The sequence below is a fragment of the Gorilla gorilla genome, chromosome 11 (genome assembly GCF_029281585.2).
Source record: "Gorilla gorilla gorilla isolate KB3781 chromosome 11, NHGRI_mGorGor1-v2.1_pri, whole genome shotgun sequence".
Classification (NCBI taxonomy): domain Eukaryota; kingdom Metazoa; phylum Chordata; class Mammalia; order Primates; family Hominidae; genus Gorilla; species Gorilla gorilla.
This window is the reverse complement of record NC_073235.2, coordinates 84,065,938-84,082,608: the sequence shown is the minus strand read 5'-3', so window position 1 is coordinate 84,082,608 and position 16,671 is coordinate 84,065,938. Positions and strand designations below refer to the sequence as shown.

General features: G+C 37.7%; 1 protein-coding gene across 4 annotated transcripts in view; it reads left to right on the top strand.

The window, feature by feature from the left end:
- CERKL (CERK like autophagy regulator) overlaps positions 1-16,671 on the top strand; it is a 119,974-nt gene that overhangs the window by 45,268 nt on the left and 58,035 nt on the right. For all 4 annotated transcript variants that reach the window (XM_004032898.5, XM_004032900.5, XM_055380334.2 and 1 more), the window contains exon 2: positions 7,940-8,182. In XM_004032898.5, coding sequence (XP_004032946.3) covers positions 7,940-8,182 — 243 coding nt within the window. The remainder of the gene's footprint in view (positions 1-7,939; positions 8,183-16,671) is intronic.

Sequence of the window (16,671 nt, the reverse complement as noted above, 5' to 3'; positions counted from 1 at the left end):
TAAAAAACGAAACAGATGAGAGGGTTAGTGATTGTTTCCTTGAAGAAGGTCTTTACATGGGTCTGTTGTTAACGAGTTGTAGTAAAAATCATCCAAAATGCTTGGATTCAAATCTTAGATCTGTTCCTACCAGATGTATGACCACAGACAAGTTACTTACATTCCGTCTTCAGTTTCTTCTCTTTTAGGAAAAAGCATCTAGTTTTTGTTGTAGAGATTAAATTAGATAATACAAATGAAGTACAGAGAACAGCGTTTGGTGTGTAACACATGTTCATTATTAGCTACCCTTATTTTTAGGGAATGGAAATTTTTAAATTTAAACTAATCAAACTATTTTAGGATAAGCAAGTGAAACAATCTTTTTTTCAATCGATCACAGAAATATTTTCACTGAAGACAAATTAGACATTTATATAAGCAAACTACAGTGTCATTACCATTCAAATTTTCATATGCGTATTCATACTTACATGCATATGAAAGCATTACACATATGTATTCTATAAATATATACAAAACAGTAATGGAAATGTGCTGTACTATTTTGAACATCTTTCTAGTCAGCCCTGCATTTTATTTACTTTTGAGACAGGGTCTCACTCTGTTGCCCAGGCTTGAGTGCAGTAGTGTGATCTCAGCTCACTGGAGGCTGGACGTCCTGGGCTAAAGGAATCCTCCTACCTCAGCCTCCTGAGTAGCTGGGACCACAGGAAGGCACCACCATGCCCAGCTTATTTGGTTTATTTTGTTTGTTTGTTTATTTTTTATTTTTTTGTAGAGATGAGGTCTCACTATGTTGCCCAGGCTGGTCTCAAACTCCTGGCTCAAGTGATCCTCCTGCCTCAGCCTCCCAAAACACTGCGATCACAGGCATTAGCCACTACACTGACCTCTACATTTTAATAGCTGAGTAGCCTTCTGTTATATGAATATACTTTTTTTTAACAGAACCAATACTCCATTATTGTACATTTAGGTTGTTCCAAGTTTCACTCAAATAATGCTTGGGTAAGTAAGTATTTTTATTTATTATTATTATTTTTTTGAGATGGAGTTTCACTCTGTTGCCCAGGCTGAAGTGCAATGGTGTGATCTTGGCTCACTGCAACCTCCGCCTCCTGGGTTCAAGTGATTCTCCTGCCTCCACCTCCTGAGTAGCTGGGATTACAGGTGCACACCATCATGCCTGGCTCATTTTTGTATTTTTAGTAGAGATGGGATTTCAGCATGTTGGTCAGGCTCGTCTCAAACTCCTGACTCTGTGATCCGCCCACCTCAGCCTCCCAAAGTGCTGGGATTACAGGCCGTGAGCCACCACGTCTGGCCTGGATAAGTATTCTTTTAGCTAAATTGTGCATATTTATTCCCTTAGAGTAAATTCCTGGAAGTAAATTGCTGGATCAAAATCAGGTATATTTTAAAGAATTTTCCTTTTCTACATTAAAAATAATTATAATTCTGATTACAAGAAAGGAAAATTATGGAGCTTCATAAGAAAAAATTAGTCTCATATTTCATACCTCATATTGCATATTTAATAGGTAACCAGTGTTAAATTTGTTGTGTGTTTTCCACTGGGATTTCTTTTTATCTCCTTTAATAAAAGCAGGATCAGATCCCTCAGATTACTTTGTAACTTGCTTTTATTCTACTTTTTCATACCTCTTAGCATGAATGTCTTTCCAGACCAGAATAGAGATTTCACTTACTCATTTATGAGCTGCAGAAGATGACTATGATTTATTCAACCATTCTCCTATTGAAGAGCATGAATATTGCTTCAGATATTTTTGTTATTATAAATATTAGTGCAATTAACATTTTAAAGTCTTTTGATGCATATTCCCAACTTGTTCTCCAGCAATTACCATTTTTGCATTCCCACCAGCACTGGGGCTACTTCCCTTTAGTTGCACCATCATTTAGCATTATTTTTGATCTTGTGCCAATCTAAAAGGCAAAAAGTGGTATCTTGTTGTTTTAATTTGCATTTCTTTGATTACTAATTAGATTGAACTTTTTCATGTGTTCATTGGTCAATTTGCATTTCTTCTTTTGTGAAATGCCTGCTTGGGTCTTTTATGTACTTTACCATTAAAGTGTTTTTCTTGATTAAATAGATTATGTAACTGTCATATGTTGCAAATATTTCTGTCCATTTGGCCTTTGCTTATGACTTTTTATGAGTCTTTAGGACTTTAGAGGTCTTTATTAGGTATTCAATAATTTTAATGTTAAATATATTGATCTCTGTCTTCCTTTGTGTCTTAGGGCTTTTCTATTTAAGGTTACGTAAATTTCTAACCTACAAATATTGGTGTATATTATGAAATAGGGCCCTATTTTTCTTTACAAAAGATTAGTCAGTTCTAAATCATCCTTTGCTATTTCTAGCGGAGCTTAGTTGCCACCATTATCACATCAGTGAATTTTTAAGTGTGTAATTGTTTTCTGATCTATTCATTTCTCTATTCCTAGATACTTCTATTGTAATAGCTTTACCAAATATATCTGATAGGGTGTGTACTCCCCCTCATTACTTCATTCATTTATTTATTTATTTATTTATTTATTTATTTATTTATTTATTTATTTATTTATGTAGAGACACAGTTTCACTCAGTCACCCAGGCTGGAGTGCAGTGGCACGAACTTGGCTCACTGCAACCTCCGCCTCCTGGGTTCAAGGGATTCTCCTGCCTCAACCTCTTGAGTAGCTGGGATTACAGGTGCGTGCCACCACACCTGGCTAATTTTTGTGTGTGTGTGTGTGTTTTTTTTTTTTTTTTTTTTTTAGTAGAGACAGGGTTTCGCCATGGTGGCCAGGCTGGTCTCGACCTTCTGATCTCAGGTGATCTGCCCTTCTCGGCCTCCCAAAGTGCTGGGATTACAGGTGTGAGCCACTGCACCTAGCCCCCTCATTGCTTTTAAAACATTTTCTTACTGTAATATATTTATTCCAAGAGAATTTTCAAATATTTAATGAGATTCCTTGTCCATTCGTTACATCAAAAAATACCACGGAGATTTTTATTGAAGGTCTATTGTAAGTAGTTACTAATAAAGAGAATACTGGCATGGAAAATATGTAATCTTGGAACTTGTTGTATCTCCACTTATTCAATCCTTTGTCTCTCAGTAGATTTTGAATGGCTCTTTATCCCACATGAGTCTAGAATCATTTTGCTAAGTTTATTCCTAGATATAATATGCTAATTGATATGGGAACTTTTTTTTATCTCCATTATACCTTCTTCTTGGGTGCAGACATATTTGTAGCCAGCTTCCTCACTGCATATTTTTTATTAGGCCTAATGGCATTAAGTTTATTATCTTGGATTTTACAAAAAAAATTATGATAACATCTTTAAATAGTTTCAACTCCTCCTTTCCCCTTAAATCCATCAATTACTGTCTTTTATTTCACTTTCCTTATGTGTTGACTAGAATGCCTAGAATAATTGAATGGTATAAGTAATAATAGGTATTCTTGCCCTGTTTTTGGAAATCCTTCTGGATTTCAGTAAGTGTGATGTTGGCTTTTGGTTTAGTATCTTTAAATTTGCAATTTACAAGATATTTTACATTGGAGTAGTCATTGAGTTGTTAAGTAAAGCACAAACATGTTAAATTCAGACTGAAGTACAGGACTTCAATGAAAAGTGAAAAGAGTTTATTTCATCACTTTCATGTTTTCTTTCCCTCAGTGGCTGTTTGTCCCCCGCCACCCCGCTCCATCCCCCAGCTTCTTCCTTTGTGCTCTTATTGTTCTAGGTTTGACTACATAAAAAGAGACTCTGAATTTATATGTGATACAAGAGAATAACTAATATTATAAAATTAGTCTAGAAGAAGTTATTTGCAACCTATATAATAAGGGACTAATCAAGATTATTTGAAGGCCTTTAAAGATTGGTAAGAAAAAAATAGACAACCGTTTAGAATAAGGCAAAGCATGTGTAGAGGCAACTCTTAAAAAAAAAAAAGTGAGCTGGGTGTGATGATGCACACCTGTGGTCCCAGTTACTAGGGAGGCTGAGGCAGGAGGATCACTTGAGCCCAGGAGTTCAGGGCTGTAGTGTACCACAGTCACACCTGTGAATAACCACTCCACTCTAGACTGGGCAAACATAAGAAGACTCTGTGTCTTAAAGAAAAAGAAATGAAAAGATATTCAGTTTTATTAATTGTTTGACTAGCTGATTTTTGGAAAATACCCACAAATATAACCAAGCCTACAAGTTTTTTTAAGGTGGGTAAGAGATACATCTTATCTATATGCATTCACCTATGTGAAGCGGACACCCAGTAACACCCCCGTGTGGAAGACAATCTTCCTTAAACTTCACAGGACAGTATTTCCCATGTAGTCCATCATAGGGTGAGGATTTTTCAGGACCTTTGGTAAGCCTGCTTGCTGTCATTCTTGAGGGTAGAGGAAGGGTGTAAGACTTCCCTGGTCTCTCCCAAGCATTTTGGGGACCCTGGCCATAAGCCTACTTGCTCAACAGGTGCAAATGACTGGTAATATGCTGACCAGATGCAAGTGTACCACCAATGATTTGCTGTGACTGAGTTTGGTTTCCTTTGTGTATACTATCCAGCTTTTTGTTTCTAATATATTCTTCCTTAAGGGAACCAGGACTTCTTGGGGAATCCAGATGAGCTTGAAACACTGTTTTTATAAGAGAAGGGCTGTTTTCAAAAACATCTATAGTTCGTAACAAAGGAGTTAGATTGAAGGGACTCTCACTGTTCAGTCTGTGACAAGCATGAGTGTTAAAATGGAGACAAGAATTTTAGTTAATTGGAATGTTGAATTTGTAAAAGGCTATAACTTCATAATATGATCAAGGGGAGCAAACAATCTAAAATGTGTTAAAGTAGCATTTTCAAAGTGCGGTCCAGGGACTCTCAGGGTTGGTGAGGTCACAACTGTTTTTATAATATTGCTCAGAATGTATTTCACTCTCCTTCTCTCCAAGGATACGGTGGAGTTTTCCAGAAGCTATGGGATATGTGGCGATAGCCTTGCCCTAATGGAGTGTGTGCTTTGTGCTTTGCATTTTTGTCCTTTAAAAATGCTTGGTTTTAATTTTGAATACCATAATTATAGATAGATATAACCTACATAAACCAAAGTTATTTGCGGCCCTCAGTCTTTAAGGGTGCACAGTGGGGCCTGAGACTAAAGAGTTTGGGAACTGATGTTCTAGAGAAAAGTCAGTCTTACTGATGAGGGTTAATCAATTAGTATTTACTGACCGGGACAGGACAAACCGTTCATTTTATAAAGGCACACAGAGCATTTCACTAAAATACTTTTATTCTGATTAAGTGGTGATTTTAGTAATAGTAATGATTGTTTGGTTTTCTGATACCTGAAGGAAAAAGAGCCTGTTGAATTGATACTTTGAGGGTGTTGAGTTTTAGGTCACTGGGTAACTCTAGAAATGGACCAGGAGAAGAACTGAAACTTGAGCCTTCTAAGAAATAGAAGACCTAAAAAATGTTTAGTGTTACCCTATCCCATGACCACAATAATTGAGAAAAAGGCCTTTCCGTTCCCTCTCCCCTACCCTCCCCCTTCTCCCCTACCCTCTCCTCCCCTACCCTCTCCTCCCCTTCCCCTCCCCCTCCCCTCCTCTCCCCTCTCCTCCTCTCCTCTCCCCCTCCTCTCCCTCACCCCTCCCAACCTTCCCCCTCCTTCTCTGTCCCCCTCCCCCTCCCTCCCTGTCTTCCTCCCACCCCCCACTCCCTGTCTTCCTCCTTGTCTTCCATCCTCCCTTCCTTCCTTCCCTTCCTGTCTTTCCTTTCCTTTCTTTCCTTTTTCTTCTTTCCTTCCTGTCTTCCCTCCTCTCCGTCTGTCCCCTTCTCCTTGTCCCCTTCTGTCTTGCCTTTCCTTTCCTTCTTTTTCTTTCTCTCTTTCTCTTTCTTTTTCACTCTTCCTTTTTTTAATTTCCCTTTTACTTGCCTTCTCTCTTCTTTCATTCCTTCCATGCTTTCTTTTTTTTAGTGGTATGTGTACTTTGTGAGCAATCAGACTATAGCTTGCAGAATAGTTGGGAGAGGCCAAAAATGCCCATGAGAATGCAAGCAAGGAACTTCTTAGTGAGCATATGAACATCCTCACTCCAATCGGAGGATAACATTGTTCATACTTCAAGGGCTGAAAAGCTGAGAGAGGGTCTCTGCTTTCTGTTACTTTTAGCACTCGAGTCATTTCTGCATGTATTTCTACTGATTACTTTTTCTCCTATTTTGGTTCATATGTTTTCTGCTTCTTTGCTTGTCTAGTGATTTTGGATTAGATGAGTGATGTGAATTTTACTGTGCAGGATGGCTGAATTTTTTTTCTATTCCTGTAAATATTTTTTTGGCATTGTTCTAGGATGTAGTTAAGTTACCTGGGAAAAGTGACATCCTTTTGAGAGGCTTGCTTTTAAGTTTTGTTAGGTGGAATCACAGCAGTCTTTAGTCAGCTCACTAAGGACCAATACTCTTCTAAATACTTACCATAATGTCATATGAATTTCCATGTTTTTCCACTTCGGCTGGTAGGAACACCTGTGTCATCTCTAAGCATTGTTCTGTTAGTTCTTCTAGTAGTTCTTATCTGGCTTTGTACATCTGCTGATCAATACTTTCAGCTAAAGTCTCAAGGGGACCTCTGCAAATCTACAGTGTTCACTGTTCAGCTTTCTCTTCTGTAGTAAATTGCACAGTGAACTCTAGTCCCCTTAGCCTTCCTGAACCCCCAGTTCTCCTTAACTCAGGGAGATCACCAAGCCCCACCAGGATTCCTGTATCTGCCCTGTGACCTGGAGATTCTCTGCAGGCAATAGGTTGGGGCAGTCGTAGGGTCCACTTTGTTTTCCTCCTCTTCGGCTTCACTGTCCTGTGTTACCTGATGTCCAATGTCTGAAAACTACTGTTTCACGTATCTTGTGTGCTTTTGTAGTTTTAGGTGAAAGGTAAAACTAGTTTCTTATTATTCCACATTGGCCAAAGCAGAAGTTTTGGAAGTCTTTTTTTAAGGTCTAAAACACTTCTACTTTGAGAGTCAATTGAAATGGTCTTTTCCACAATAATTATTTTCTGACCTATGGTTTAAAGATAAGTCATGAAAATTTTATGCCACTATTTTTTTTTGAAGTCTGATTACGGTTAAATTCAGGGGGCTATTTCCTCCTAGATTGACAGAGTTTATAATGTTTCCTACTCACAATAATTGTACTTCTGCTTCCTCTTTGCGTGTGTTACTTTAATGGGAATGTATATTTCCTTTTCGTTAAGGCTGCCTTCAACAATTTGTCATAAAGTCACTTCTGTTAGTGAATTCTATTTTTTCTGTTACTTTACTCTATCCTTAGTACCAAAGAGCTCCTTATGTGACACCAATTTATTACTAAAATGTCGCTTTGTTTATGTTCTTGGAATTCTTCATACATTGACTATCCTCAGATGTCGAATGTTGTAGGCCTGTGTGGCAGGGACTCTCTTCCATTTATTCTATTTTTAATCTAATTCTTGACAAAATAAACCCAATTTTTCTTTTCTTCCCCTTTCCATCTCATGTAGGGACTGGCATAAAGGGCAATCCATAAAATTACAAACGATGAATTTTTTTGGTTTTAACTATTATTCATACATTTAAGATATGGTCACAATTTTTATTTCTTACTAGTAATTCATTTTATTTTTTAACTTTTAGGTTCTGGGGTACACGTGCAGGTTTGTTATATAGGTACATTTGTGTCATGGGGGTTTGTGGTACAGATTATTTCATCACCCAGGTATTAAGCCCAGTACCCATTAGTTACTTTTCTTGATCCTCTCCCTTCGCTCACTTTCTACCCTCTGGTAAGCCCCAGTGTCTGTTGTTCCCTTCTATGAAACACAATGGTTTTAACTGGAAAATTTAATTTTTTTTCAGGTGATTCTAAGTATGACTTGCTATGTAAAGAAGAATTTATTGAACTCAAAGACATATTCTCTGTGAAACTGAAACGGCGTTGTTCTGTTAAACAGCAGAGAAGTGGTACTTTATTAGGTATCACACTCTTCATCTGCTTGAAAAAGGAACAAAATAAACTAAAGAATTCTACACTTGATCTTATTAATTTAAGTGAAGACCACTGTGACATATGGTTTAGACAGTTCAAGAAAATATTGGCAGGTAAGTACTCCTCATGGGAAATTTTAATCAGCCCAGTTTCCTTGATATACATGATTAATCTAGACATGTTTTGAGTAAAAACAACTTTAGTGATGTTGAGACAGTTTCCTTCTGTTCCTAGTTTTTGTCATGAGAAAGTGTTGAAATTTGTTAAATACTTTTTCTACATTAATTGAGATAATCATATTTTTCCCTACATCCTGTTAATATGGTATCTTATATTAATTGATTTTCATATGTTTAACATCCTTGCATTCCAGGAATAACTCCCCAATGGCCATGGTGTATAATCTTTTAAAGATGCTATTGAATTTGGTTTGTTAATATTTTGTTGAGGATGTTTGCATCAATATTCATAAAACATATTGTTCTGTAGTTTTTCTGTACTGTTTGTCTGACTTTGGCATCAGGGTAATACTGGCCTCATACAATGAGTTAGAAAGTAACTCTTGAATGACTATTTTCATGAAGAAGCTTCAATAATCTGAAATAAAATACTTAAATAATTTAGTTCACCTGAGGGTTGTTTTTAGAGGCGTATTTATTTTTCTATTAATGTCTTTTTTGAACTATATAAGAATGTATTCTCCTTCCACTCACACATTGATGGCAAGTGTGTATTTGTACTCTGTGGCCTGAAAATAAGATTTTTTTGAATAATCTTAAGAGGCCATGCTTTATACTCTGGTAATTGAGAATTACCTATTTCACAGTAGCTTTTTCTAAAGGTTAATTTCCAGAGAAAAGAGAACATGTTTATTAGGATATATCTCTTAATGAATTCAGTGTATCTGAAATTTCTCAATGACATTTTCATATTTTGCATACTAAATGAAATTCATAAGTACAAATATAATGCAATTCATAAGTACAAATATAATGCAGTTTGGATTTCTAGAAGTTATCTAGTTAAAATATGATCTTAGGATTTATTTTTTTGTCTTAGATTTATGAATCTTGCTTGTTTTTCTGTTAATTCATTTCTTCTTGTTTGCTGCATCAATCAGATCAGAGTAGAGGCAGCTTGTATAGTTGGTGGCACAGTTTAGGGTTAGATGGCACAGGATAGAAATGGGTGCTAGACAAAGAGCAGTCACAGAGGCATGTTAGAAATTTCCAGTTCCAGCATCATTGATCAAGAAAACCATGAGGACCCAAGTTGATCAAAGGCAGCCAGCCAATAAAGCTATGCTCATGCGAGATGAGCTGAAGTGACATTACATTAAAATTGGAAGACCCTCTTACTAAGTGGCTCCATGCTTCCCTGCTAGCCCCTTTGGGACTTCCAAGAAGACTTGGTTATTTCAAGAAGACAAGAACCCACAGAGGCTGTAGTTTAGTTTATCTCTCTGGAAACATAGAGAATATGTATAATTAAATAAAAGCACTTTAATAGTGAATCCTTTACAGTGTTATTTGAAATTTATGTCAAGTGATTTAAAAAGTAAAAATAAAAATGAAAATTAATAATTTCAGTGGAAGTAAATTGATTAACATGACCAGGAATACATAAAACTTGCATGGTCTTGTCTATAAAATAAGGATATGTCATTTAATTAGGAGAGTCAAAGCTCTTTCTTGTGCTTAAGGTCTGAGGAACTCTTCTCCCGTGGGGCTTATGAAGGGCTACACTGAGGCAACTTCCTCAATGTATCTCAGCCATAAAACCAAGAGAAAGTAAGAAGCAGAGGACATCACAACAAAGCTCAATTCAGTAAAAGCAATTTTATAGGAGTAGAGGGACTTGTCAAAAACAAAAACAACAACAAAAAACAATGTCCAAATATTTATTCAGCTTAATGAGTGATGTTTTTGTTTGATCTAGGGTTAAAATCTAGACAAATTACAGAGATGAATAAACTACATATCCTTTAGTCTACCATCCTCTGAAAATGTTACTTTTTGAAACTTTGATAAGAGCTGGAGGCACTCAGGGAGTCATTCTCTGGCATGGTCTTGGAGGACAGAGTGATTTTGCTGATTAAAAGCAAATAGATTGACTTTTAAAATCAACTCATACAAACAAACTGTTAAAATCCTCTAATGAGAGTGAAGAAACCTAACCAAGACTGACTGATACATTACTGCTCCATCTCTGCACCAAAGTGGACTCAGGGAGGCCTGTAGGAGATGCCAACTCCTTATCCTACTCCCCACAAAGACAGTTCTTGGCTATCTTCATCAGACACAAATGAATGGTTGAGGCTCCAAAGCTCTCTACCAATTCTTGTGTTACACTGGCACTTTTTAAAAATTTTATTTATTTTTTATTTATTTTTGAATGGAGTCTCGCTCTGTCACCCTGGCTGGAGTGCAGTGGCGTGATCTTGACTCACTGCACCCTTTGCCTCCCGGGTTTGAGCAATTCTACCTGCCTCAGCCTCCCGAGTAGCTGGGATTACAGGCACCCGCCACTACGCCTGGCTAATTTTTGTATTACTTAGTAGAGATGGGGTTTTGCCATGTTGGCCAGGCTGGTCTTGAACTCCTGAGCTCAGGTAATCTGCCCACCTTGGCCTCCCAAAGTGCTGGGATTACAGGTGTTAGCCACCGCACCTGGCTGGCACTTCTCTTAAAATTAATATCTCAAGAAGTTTTTTCATTAAGAATCTTCTTTCAATTGCAGGTCCGTGTAGTTCTGGTATTCATTAAAGTGCCTATCCCAGGGGTTTTGGTATGTTGTGTTTCAGTTTTCATGTTTCAATTTTTTTTGATTTGTGCATTAATTTTGTTTTTTCAGAATTCAGGTGCAGGTTGTTTAGTTTCCATGTATATGTGTCATTTTGAGAATTCCTCTTGTTCTTCATTTCTAATTTTATTTCATTATGACCTCAGAAGACACTTGCAATGATTTTGATTTTTTTTATCTTATTGAGATGTGACTTACAACTATGTGGTCAATTTTAGAGAATGTTCCATGTACAGATGTGAAAAATGTATATTTTGTGTTGTTGGGTGGAATATTCTGTAGATGTCTGTCAGGTCCATTTGGTCAAGAGTCTGATTTAAGTCCAGTGTATACCTTTGTTAGTTTTCTGCCATGGTGATCTGTCTGGTGCTGTGAGTGGGGTGTTGAAGTCCCCCACTATTATTGTATAGCTTTTTTTTTCCCATAGGTCTAGTAGTATTTGTTTTATGAACCTGGTTGCTCCAACATTGAGTGCATATTTATTTAGGATAGTTAAATCTTCTGGTTGAATCGAACCCTTTATAATTATATAATGCCCTCCTTTGTCTCTTTTTGATGTTGGTTTAATGTCTATTTCTTCTCATACAAGTATAGCAACATCTGTTCTTTTTTAATTTTCTATTTGCATGCTAGATCTTTCTCCATCCCTTCACTTTGAGCCCATGGTTGTCATTACACGTGAGATGGGTCTCTTGAATTCAGCAGAAGGTTAGGTCATTTAAAAAATCTAATTTGCCACTTTATGTCTTTTAAATGGAGCACTTAGGCCATTTATGTTCTAAGTTAATATTGATATTTGAGGTTTTGTTCCTATACATTTGATATTTGAGTATTGTTAGGTAGTTGCTTTCTAGTTTGAATTGTGTAATTGCTCTATAAGATCTCTGAGCTTTGTACTTTTGTGTGCTTATATGGTAGCAAGTATTGTTCTTTTGTTTCCATGTTTAGAACTCCTTGGATTATTTCTTGTATGGCAGGTGTGGTGGTAACAAATTCCCTTAGTGTTTGCTTGCCTGGGAAAGACTTTATTTCTCCTTCATTTATGAAGCTTAGTTTGGCAGATTATGAAATTCTTGGCTGGCATTTTTTTTTCTTTAAGGAGGCTAAAAGTAGGCCCCTGATCTCTTCTTGCTTGTAAGGTTTCTGCTGAGAAGGCCTCTATTAGTCTGATTGGATTTCCTTTATAGGTAATTTGGCCTTTTTCTCTAGATGCCTTTCATATTTTTTCTTTGGTGTTGACCTTGCATAGTCTGATAGACTATATTCCTTGGGGATGGTCATCTTGTATCTTGCAGGTGTTTTCTGAATTTCTTGTATCTGGATGTTAACCTCTCTGGCAAGATTAGGGAAATTTTCCTGAATTATTGCCTCAAATATGTTTTCCAGTTTGCTTACTTCTTCCTCTTCTCCATCAAGAATGCCAGTAAGTCATAGGTTTGGTTGCTTTACATAATCCCATATTTATCAAAGGCTTTGTTCATTTTTCAGATTCTTTATGTTTGTCTAACTGGGTTAATTTGAAAGGGTGGTCTTCAAGCTCTGAAATCTTGTCTTCTGCTTGGTGTAGTCTGTTGTTAAAGCTTCCAAGTGTTGTTTTGTTTTGTTTTGTTTTGTTTTGAGATGGAGTCTCACTCTGTTGCCTAGGCTGGAGTGCAGTGGCATGATCTTGACTCACTGCAACCTCTGCCTCCTGGGTTCAAGCGATTCTCCTGCCTCACCTTCTGGAGTAGCTGGGATTACGGGTGAGTGCCACCACCCCCGACTAATTTTTGTATTTTTTAATAGAGACAAGGTTTTGCCATGTTGGCTGAGCTGGTCTCGAATTCCTGAACTCAGGTGATTTACCCATCTTGGCTTCCCAAAGTGCTGTGATTACAGGTGTGAGCTACCATGCCTGGCCTGCTTCCAAGTGTATTTTGATGTTCCCTTTAGTGAATTTTTCAATTCCAAAAGTTCTATTTGGTTTTATCTTAATATGGCTATCTCATGTTTCATATCCTGCATTGTGTTTCTGGTTTATTTGAAATGGATTTTAAATTTCTCTTGGAGCTCACTGAGTTTCCTTGCAATACATATTTTGTTTTTTTTAGTCTGTCACTTCAAAGTTTTCAACTTGGTTAGGATCCATTGCTATGGAGCTAATGCAATTCTTTGGAGGTATGAAGACACTCTTTTTGTAGTGTTGGAGTTCTTGGGCGGATTCCTTCTTATCTGAGGGAGCTGTTGATTCTTATTTTTGAATTTCCTATTGGTTGGGCGGGACTTAAACTTTTTTTTTCCCCCTTGAGGGTATGACTATGGTGTATGTTGTGTGTGATCATTCAACTTTGTTTCTGGGTGCTTTCAGGGGGCCAAGGCTCTTTATGGATTCCTTGGGCATGGTAGCTTTCTTAGATGCTGCTTGTTGTAGCAATGTATTGGATTTGTGAGCTGACACTCTATCTCATGTGGGGCTGAGGGTGCAGAAGTCTCAGGAAGCTTATTTTGTGGAGTAGTGCTAAGCCTTTCTGGTAGTGGGCTTTTTATTTGATAGTACAGTTCAGGCTGCAATCTAGTAGGTGGCACTTAAAAAATAAGAACCAGCTTGCCCTCAGTTAGGCTGATGTCCAGTAGAAGCACCTGTCCTGATAGGGGAGTGACAGGAAGAGATTGTGTTGGTGTGTGCCAAGGCCTTTGGGGTCGCTGGTTGGGGGGAGATGGGGGGAGGTGCACTAGCTCCTCATGCAGGAATGTGATCTGCTTGTCTATCATACCCCATCAGAGGGCTCATGACCTTCAGTTCATAAAGATTTTTTCCTTGGGTTCCCAGCCATAGTCTGGCTGTAGGTTATGCATATGCCCCTCTGAAGGCAACCACCAAAATGGTCTTGGGGCAGAGCCTCTTCCCCCAGTCTAGGGCAGGCAACTCCATGACTTGTATGTCCTCCATTGCTGGGACACTGCTGCTCTGTGTAGGGATGGGGAGTTGGGTCCCACCCTTTATGTAAGCCTAAGTGGCATTCTCACTTTCAGCAGGGGTGGAGCCATCTTGAAAACCATGAAAAACTCTTTCTTCGAGTACCTGTGCTGGCCCCCAGTGGGAAGAACCACTGCTGCGTCTTCAACAGTGTGTGGGGTGGGAGGGTATTGCCACAGATGACCCCCTCTCCATATCCGTTCCTTGACATGGTGTTGCCCCCTTTAGCGATTGGCACTGTGCCCACCTTTCCTTTGTCCCAAAGGGGTTTTGGCGAGTTGTGTCCCTCTCCCTTATAGGTGGCCTACACTGGGGGGGGGGGGGGTTAGATCTCTAGAGGTTCCATAGCTCCCTGGGAACTTGCTGGCCCCCTGGGCTTTTAAAAGTCAGAACAGGTTATGAGATATGTTTGCAGGGGATCTGGTGCTACAGAGACTCAAGGGTGGAGAATCCCTGGGCAGAGGAGAGGCCCACCACTGGTGCACAAGCAATATGGTGACCACCATCTCAGTTTGGGTCTGAGGGGACTATGGGAACCCCTGCAGGAGCTGGCCACCCAGTTCTCTATCCCTGGGAAATTCCTAAATTACCGCCAATAACATTGCCCTGGGTCACAAGGGTGGGGTCTTGAATTCTTTGGGGGTTGATCTCTGCCAGACTCTAGCTACTTTTCCTTTCTGCACCCCAGATTCTTCCCATGGGCACTCCAAAAGGTCCTGGCTCTCTTTCCCCAGTTTTCCATTAGAAACTTGTCCATTTGACAGTAACTTTGATCTTCTTTCTAAGAAGAGCTGGCATCCAAGGTCTGTGGTCAGCTATGTTGGAAAAAAGAAGGAGAAAAAAACTAGTTTGTATTAAATTCTGAAAGACTAGTGGCACTGGTTAAGTCTCTAAAGGATTGTTAACAAAAGAAAATCTTTTTAAACCAAACTCCTAATTTTATCAGAATTGTAACTGAAAATATAAATGTATGAAAACATAGGTATTATGTAAAATTTGCTCAATAAAAGAATAGGAAAAACTACTATTTATCTTGGACTGATAGCATGTTAGTTTGAGATTTGAACCCTTTCTACTCTAGTAAGTAGTGGTGGGGAAAATTCATTGTAGGAGTCTGCAGACATAACAAACTATCATTAGACTGCCAAGACCTCCACATAATAAAGCAAGCAGAGAATGTAAAATAAGTATGTTAAAAATGATCAAAAAAGAGAAATTGAAAATATAAATAGGGTGCTATTAAAAAAGGATAGCATTTATGTTATGACATATGTACACATGAATATCACTTTTTAGAATTTCATCCTTCTTAGGACTTATTCCTGAGTCCGAGGATTGAGAGGTTCTGATAAAATAGGTCTCAGTGGGTTCCAGGCATGGGCTTTCTTTAAAAGTCTCTCCAGGGATTCTAATGTGTTGCCAGGACCAAGTACCATGGATAGCCAAGATCTCATCAGCGCAGTTTGATTGAATGAACTTATGTAGAACCCTGAATGCCACACTTAACCAAAGAAACCTTTCCAGGGATTAATTATAGGTGACAGAACATGCTATATTCTTATTAAATATTATTAAAAGTTAAGCAATACCCATTCCTGATTCATGTAAAATTCTCACTTATTTTCCAAGAGTTTTACTGTATGACTGGTTTATGGGATGCTTGGAAAAGGTTGACAGACATGGCAAAGGTTCCTGCAGTGTTTCTCTTCGTCCACCAACAGCCCTAGCTCATAACCTCTACCCTTTCAGCTAAAAGCAATTAGCTCTTCAGAAATGATTCATTCTATTTATACTTGGGATAAGTAACATCAGGCAGTCTTCCCTAGGGCTTCTCACGGGCCCTGGTGGCATTTTTATTCTAAGGGAGGGTTATATTTTTACATGTAATTGGTCATAATTATACTGAAAACAAGTAATTGGTGTCTTATACAAGAAAATTATATTTCTGCTTTAGTCATTGACAGAGTATCCTGAGAATAGGAGTTAAGAAGTATATTCATTGTCATCTTATTTCTGATATATTTCAAATTCTTTTGCTAGGAAGAAGCCCTTTTGACTGTGCTTTGTATAACAAAACTTCTTCGGAGAAACAATTTAGATAAACTTTGTCAGATCTTATGTGATTATATTCAAAATGCTAATTGAAGATTCTCTAAACATTTTCAGTAAAATGTTGAATTAAGTTTTCATGCTGTTAAATAAGTTAACATGTCTTCCTTTACTAAAGTCATTATTATAAAAATTTAAATCCTAATGATAATAGCTGATGTTTATTAAGCATTTAGTATGTACCATTTTTGATGGCAACTTTTATGAATTATCTCATTAAATCTTCATAATAATAGCATCAAGAACTACAAATATGTTTTCATGTAAGAAGGGAAATAAAATTATGAGTTTTGCTGTGAGGTTTGAAGATTGAAAACAATGCATGACTTAGAAAATAGTATAATTAAGTGAATTTTATTATCATTATCATCTCTTAGTTTATAAATGAAAAAACTAAGGCTTACATAATGTAAAAATCAGTTAACAAGGTTAAACAACCGGTAGATGGTAGAGGAGGAGCTGGGAATAAATCTGTACATGTCTGAATCTGGAGCAGGAACCCTTAACTGATGTGTCATTCTAGCAGGTCATCAGTTACTCTACAATACCTATTAAGTATACTTTATTTACTGTGTTTAGATTTATAGTAGATTTAGACTCTACTGTAAAAACAAGGACTTCAGACACCTGCTAGAAAGTATCCATATCATCTTGTTTGAAAGTTGTCCCGCTCTAGTGTTCTTTTCTAATCATGATGATTCAGAACTCCAAACTTTTGAAGCAGGGCAACCCATA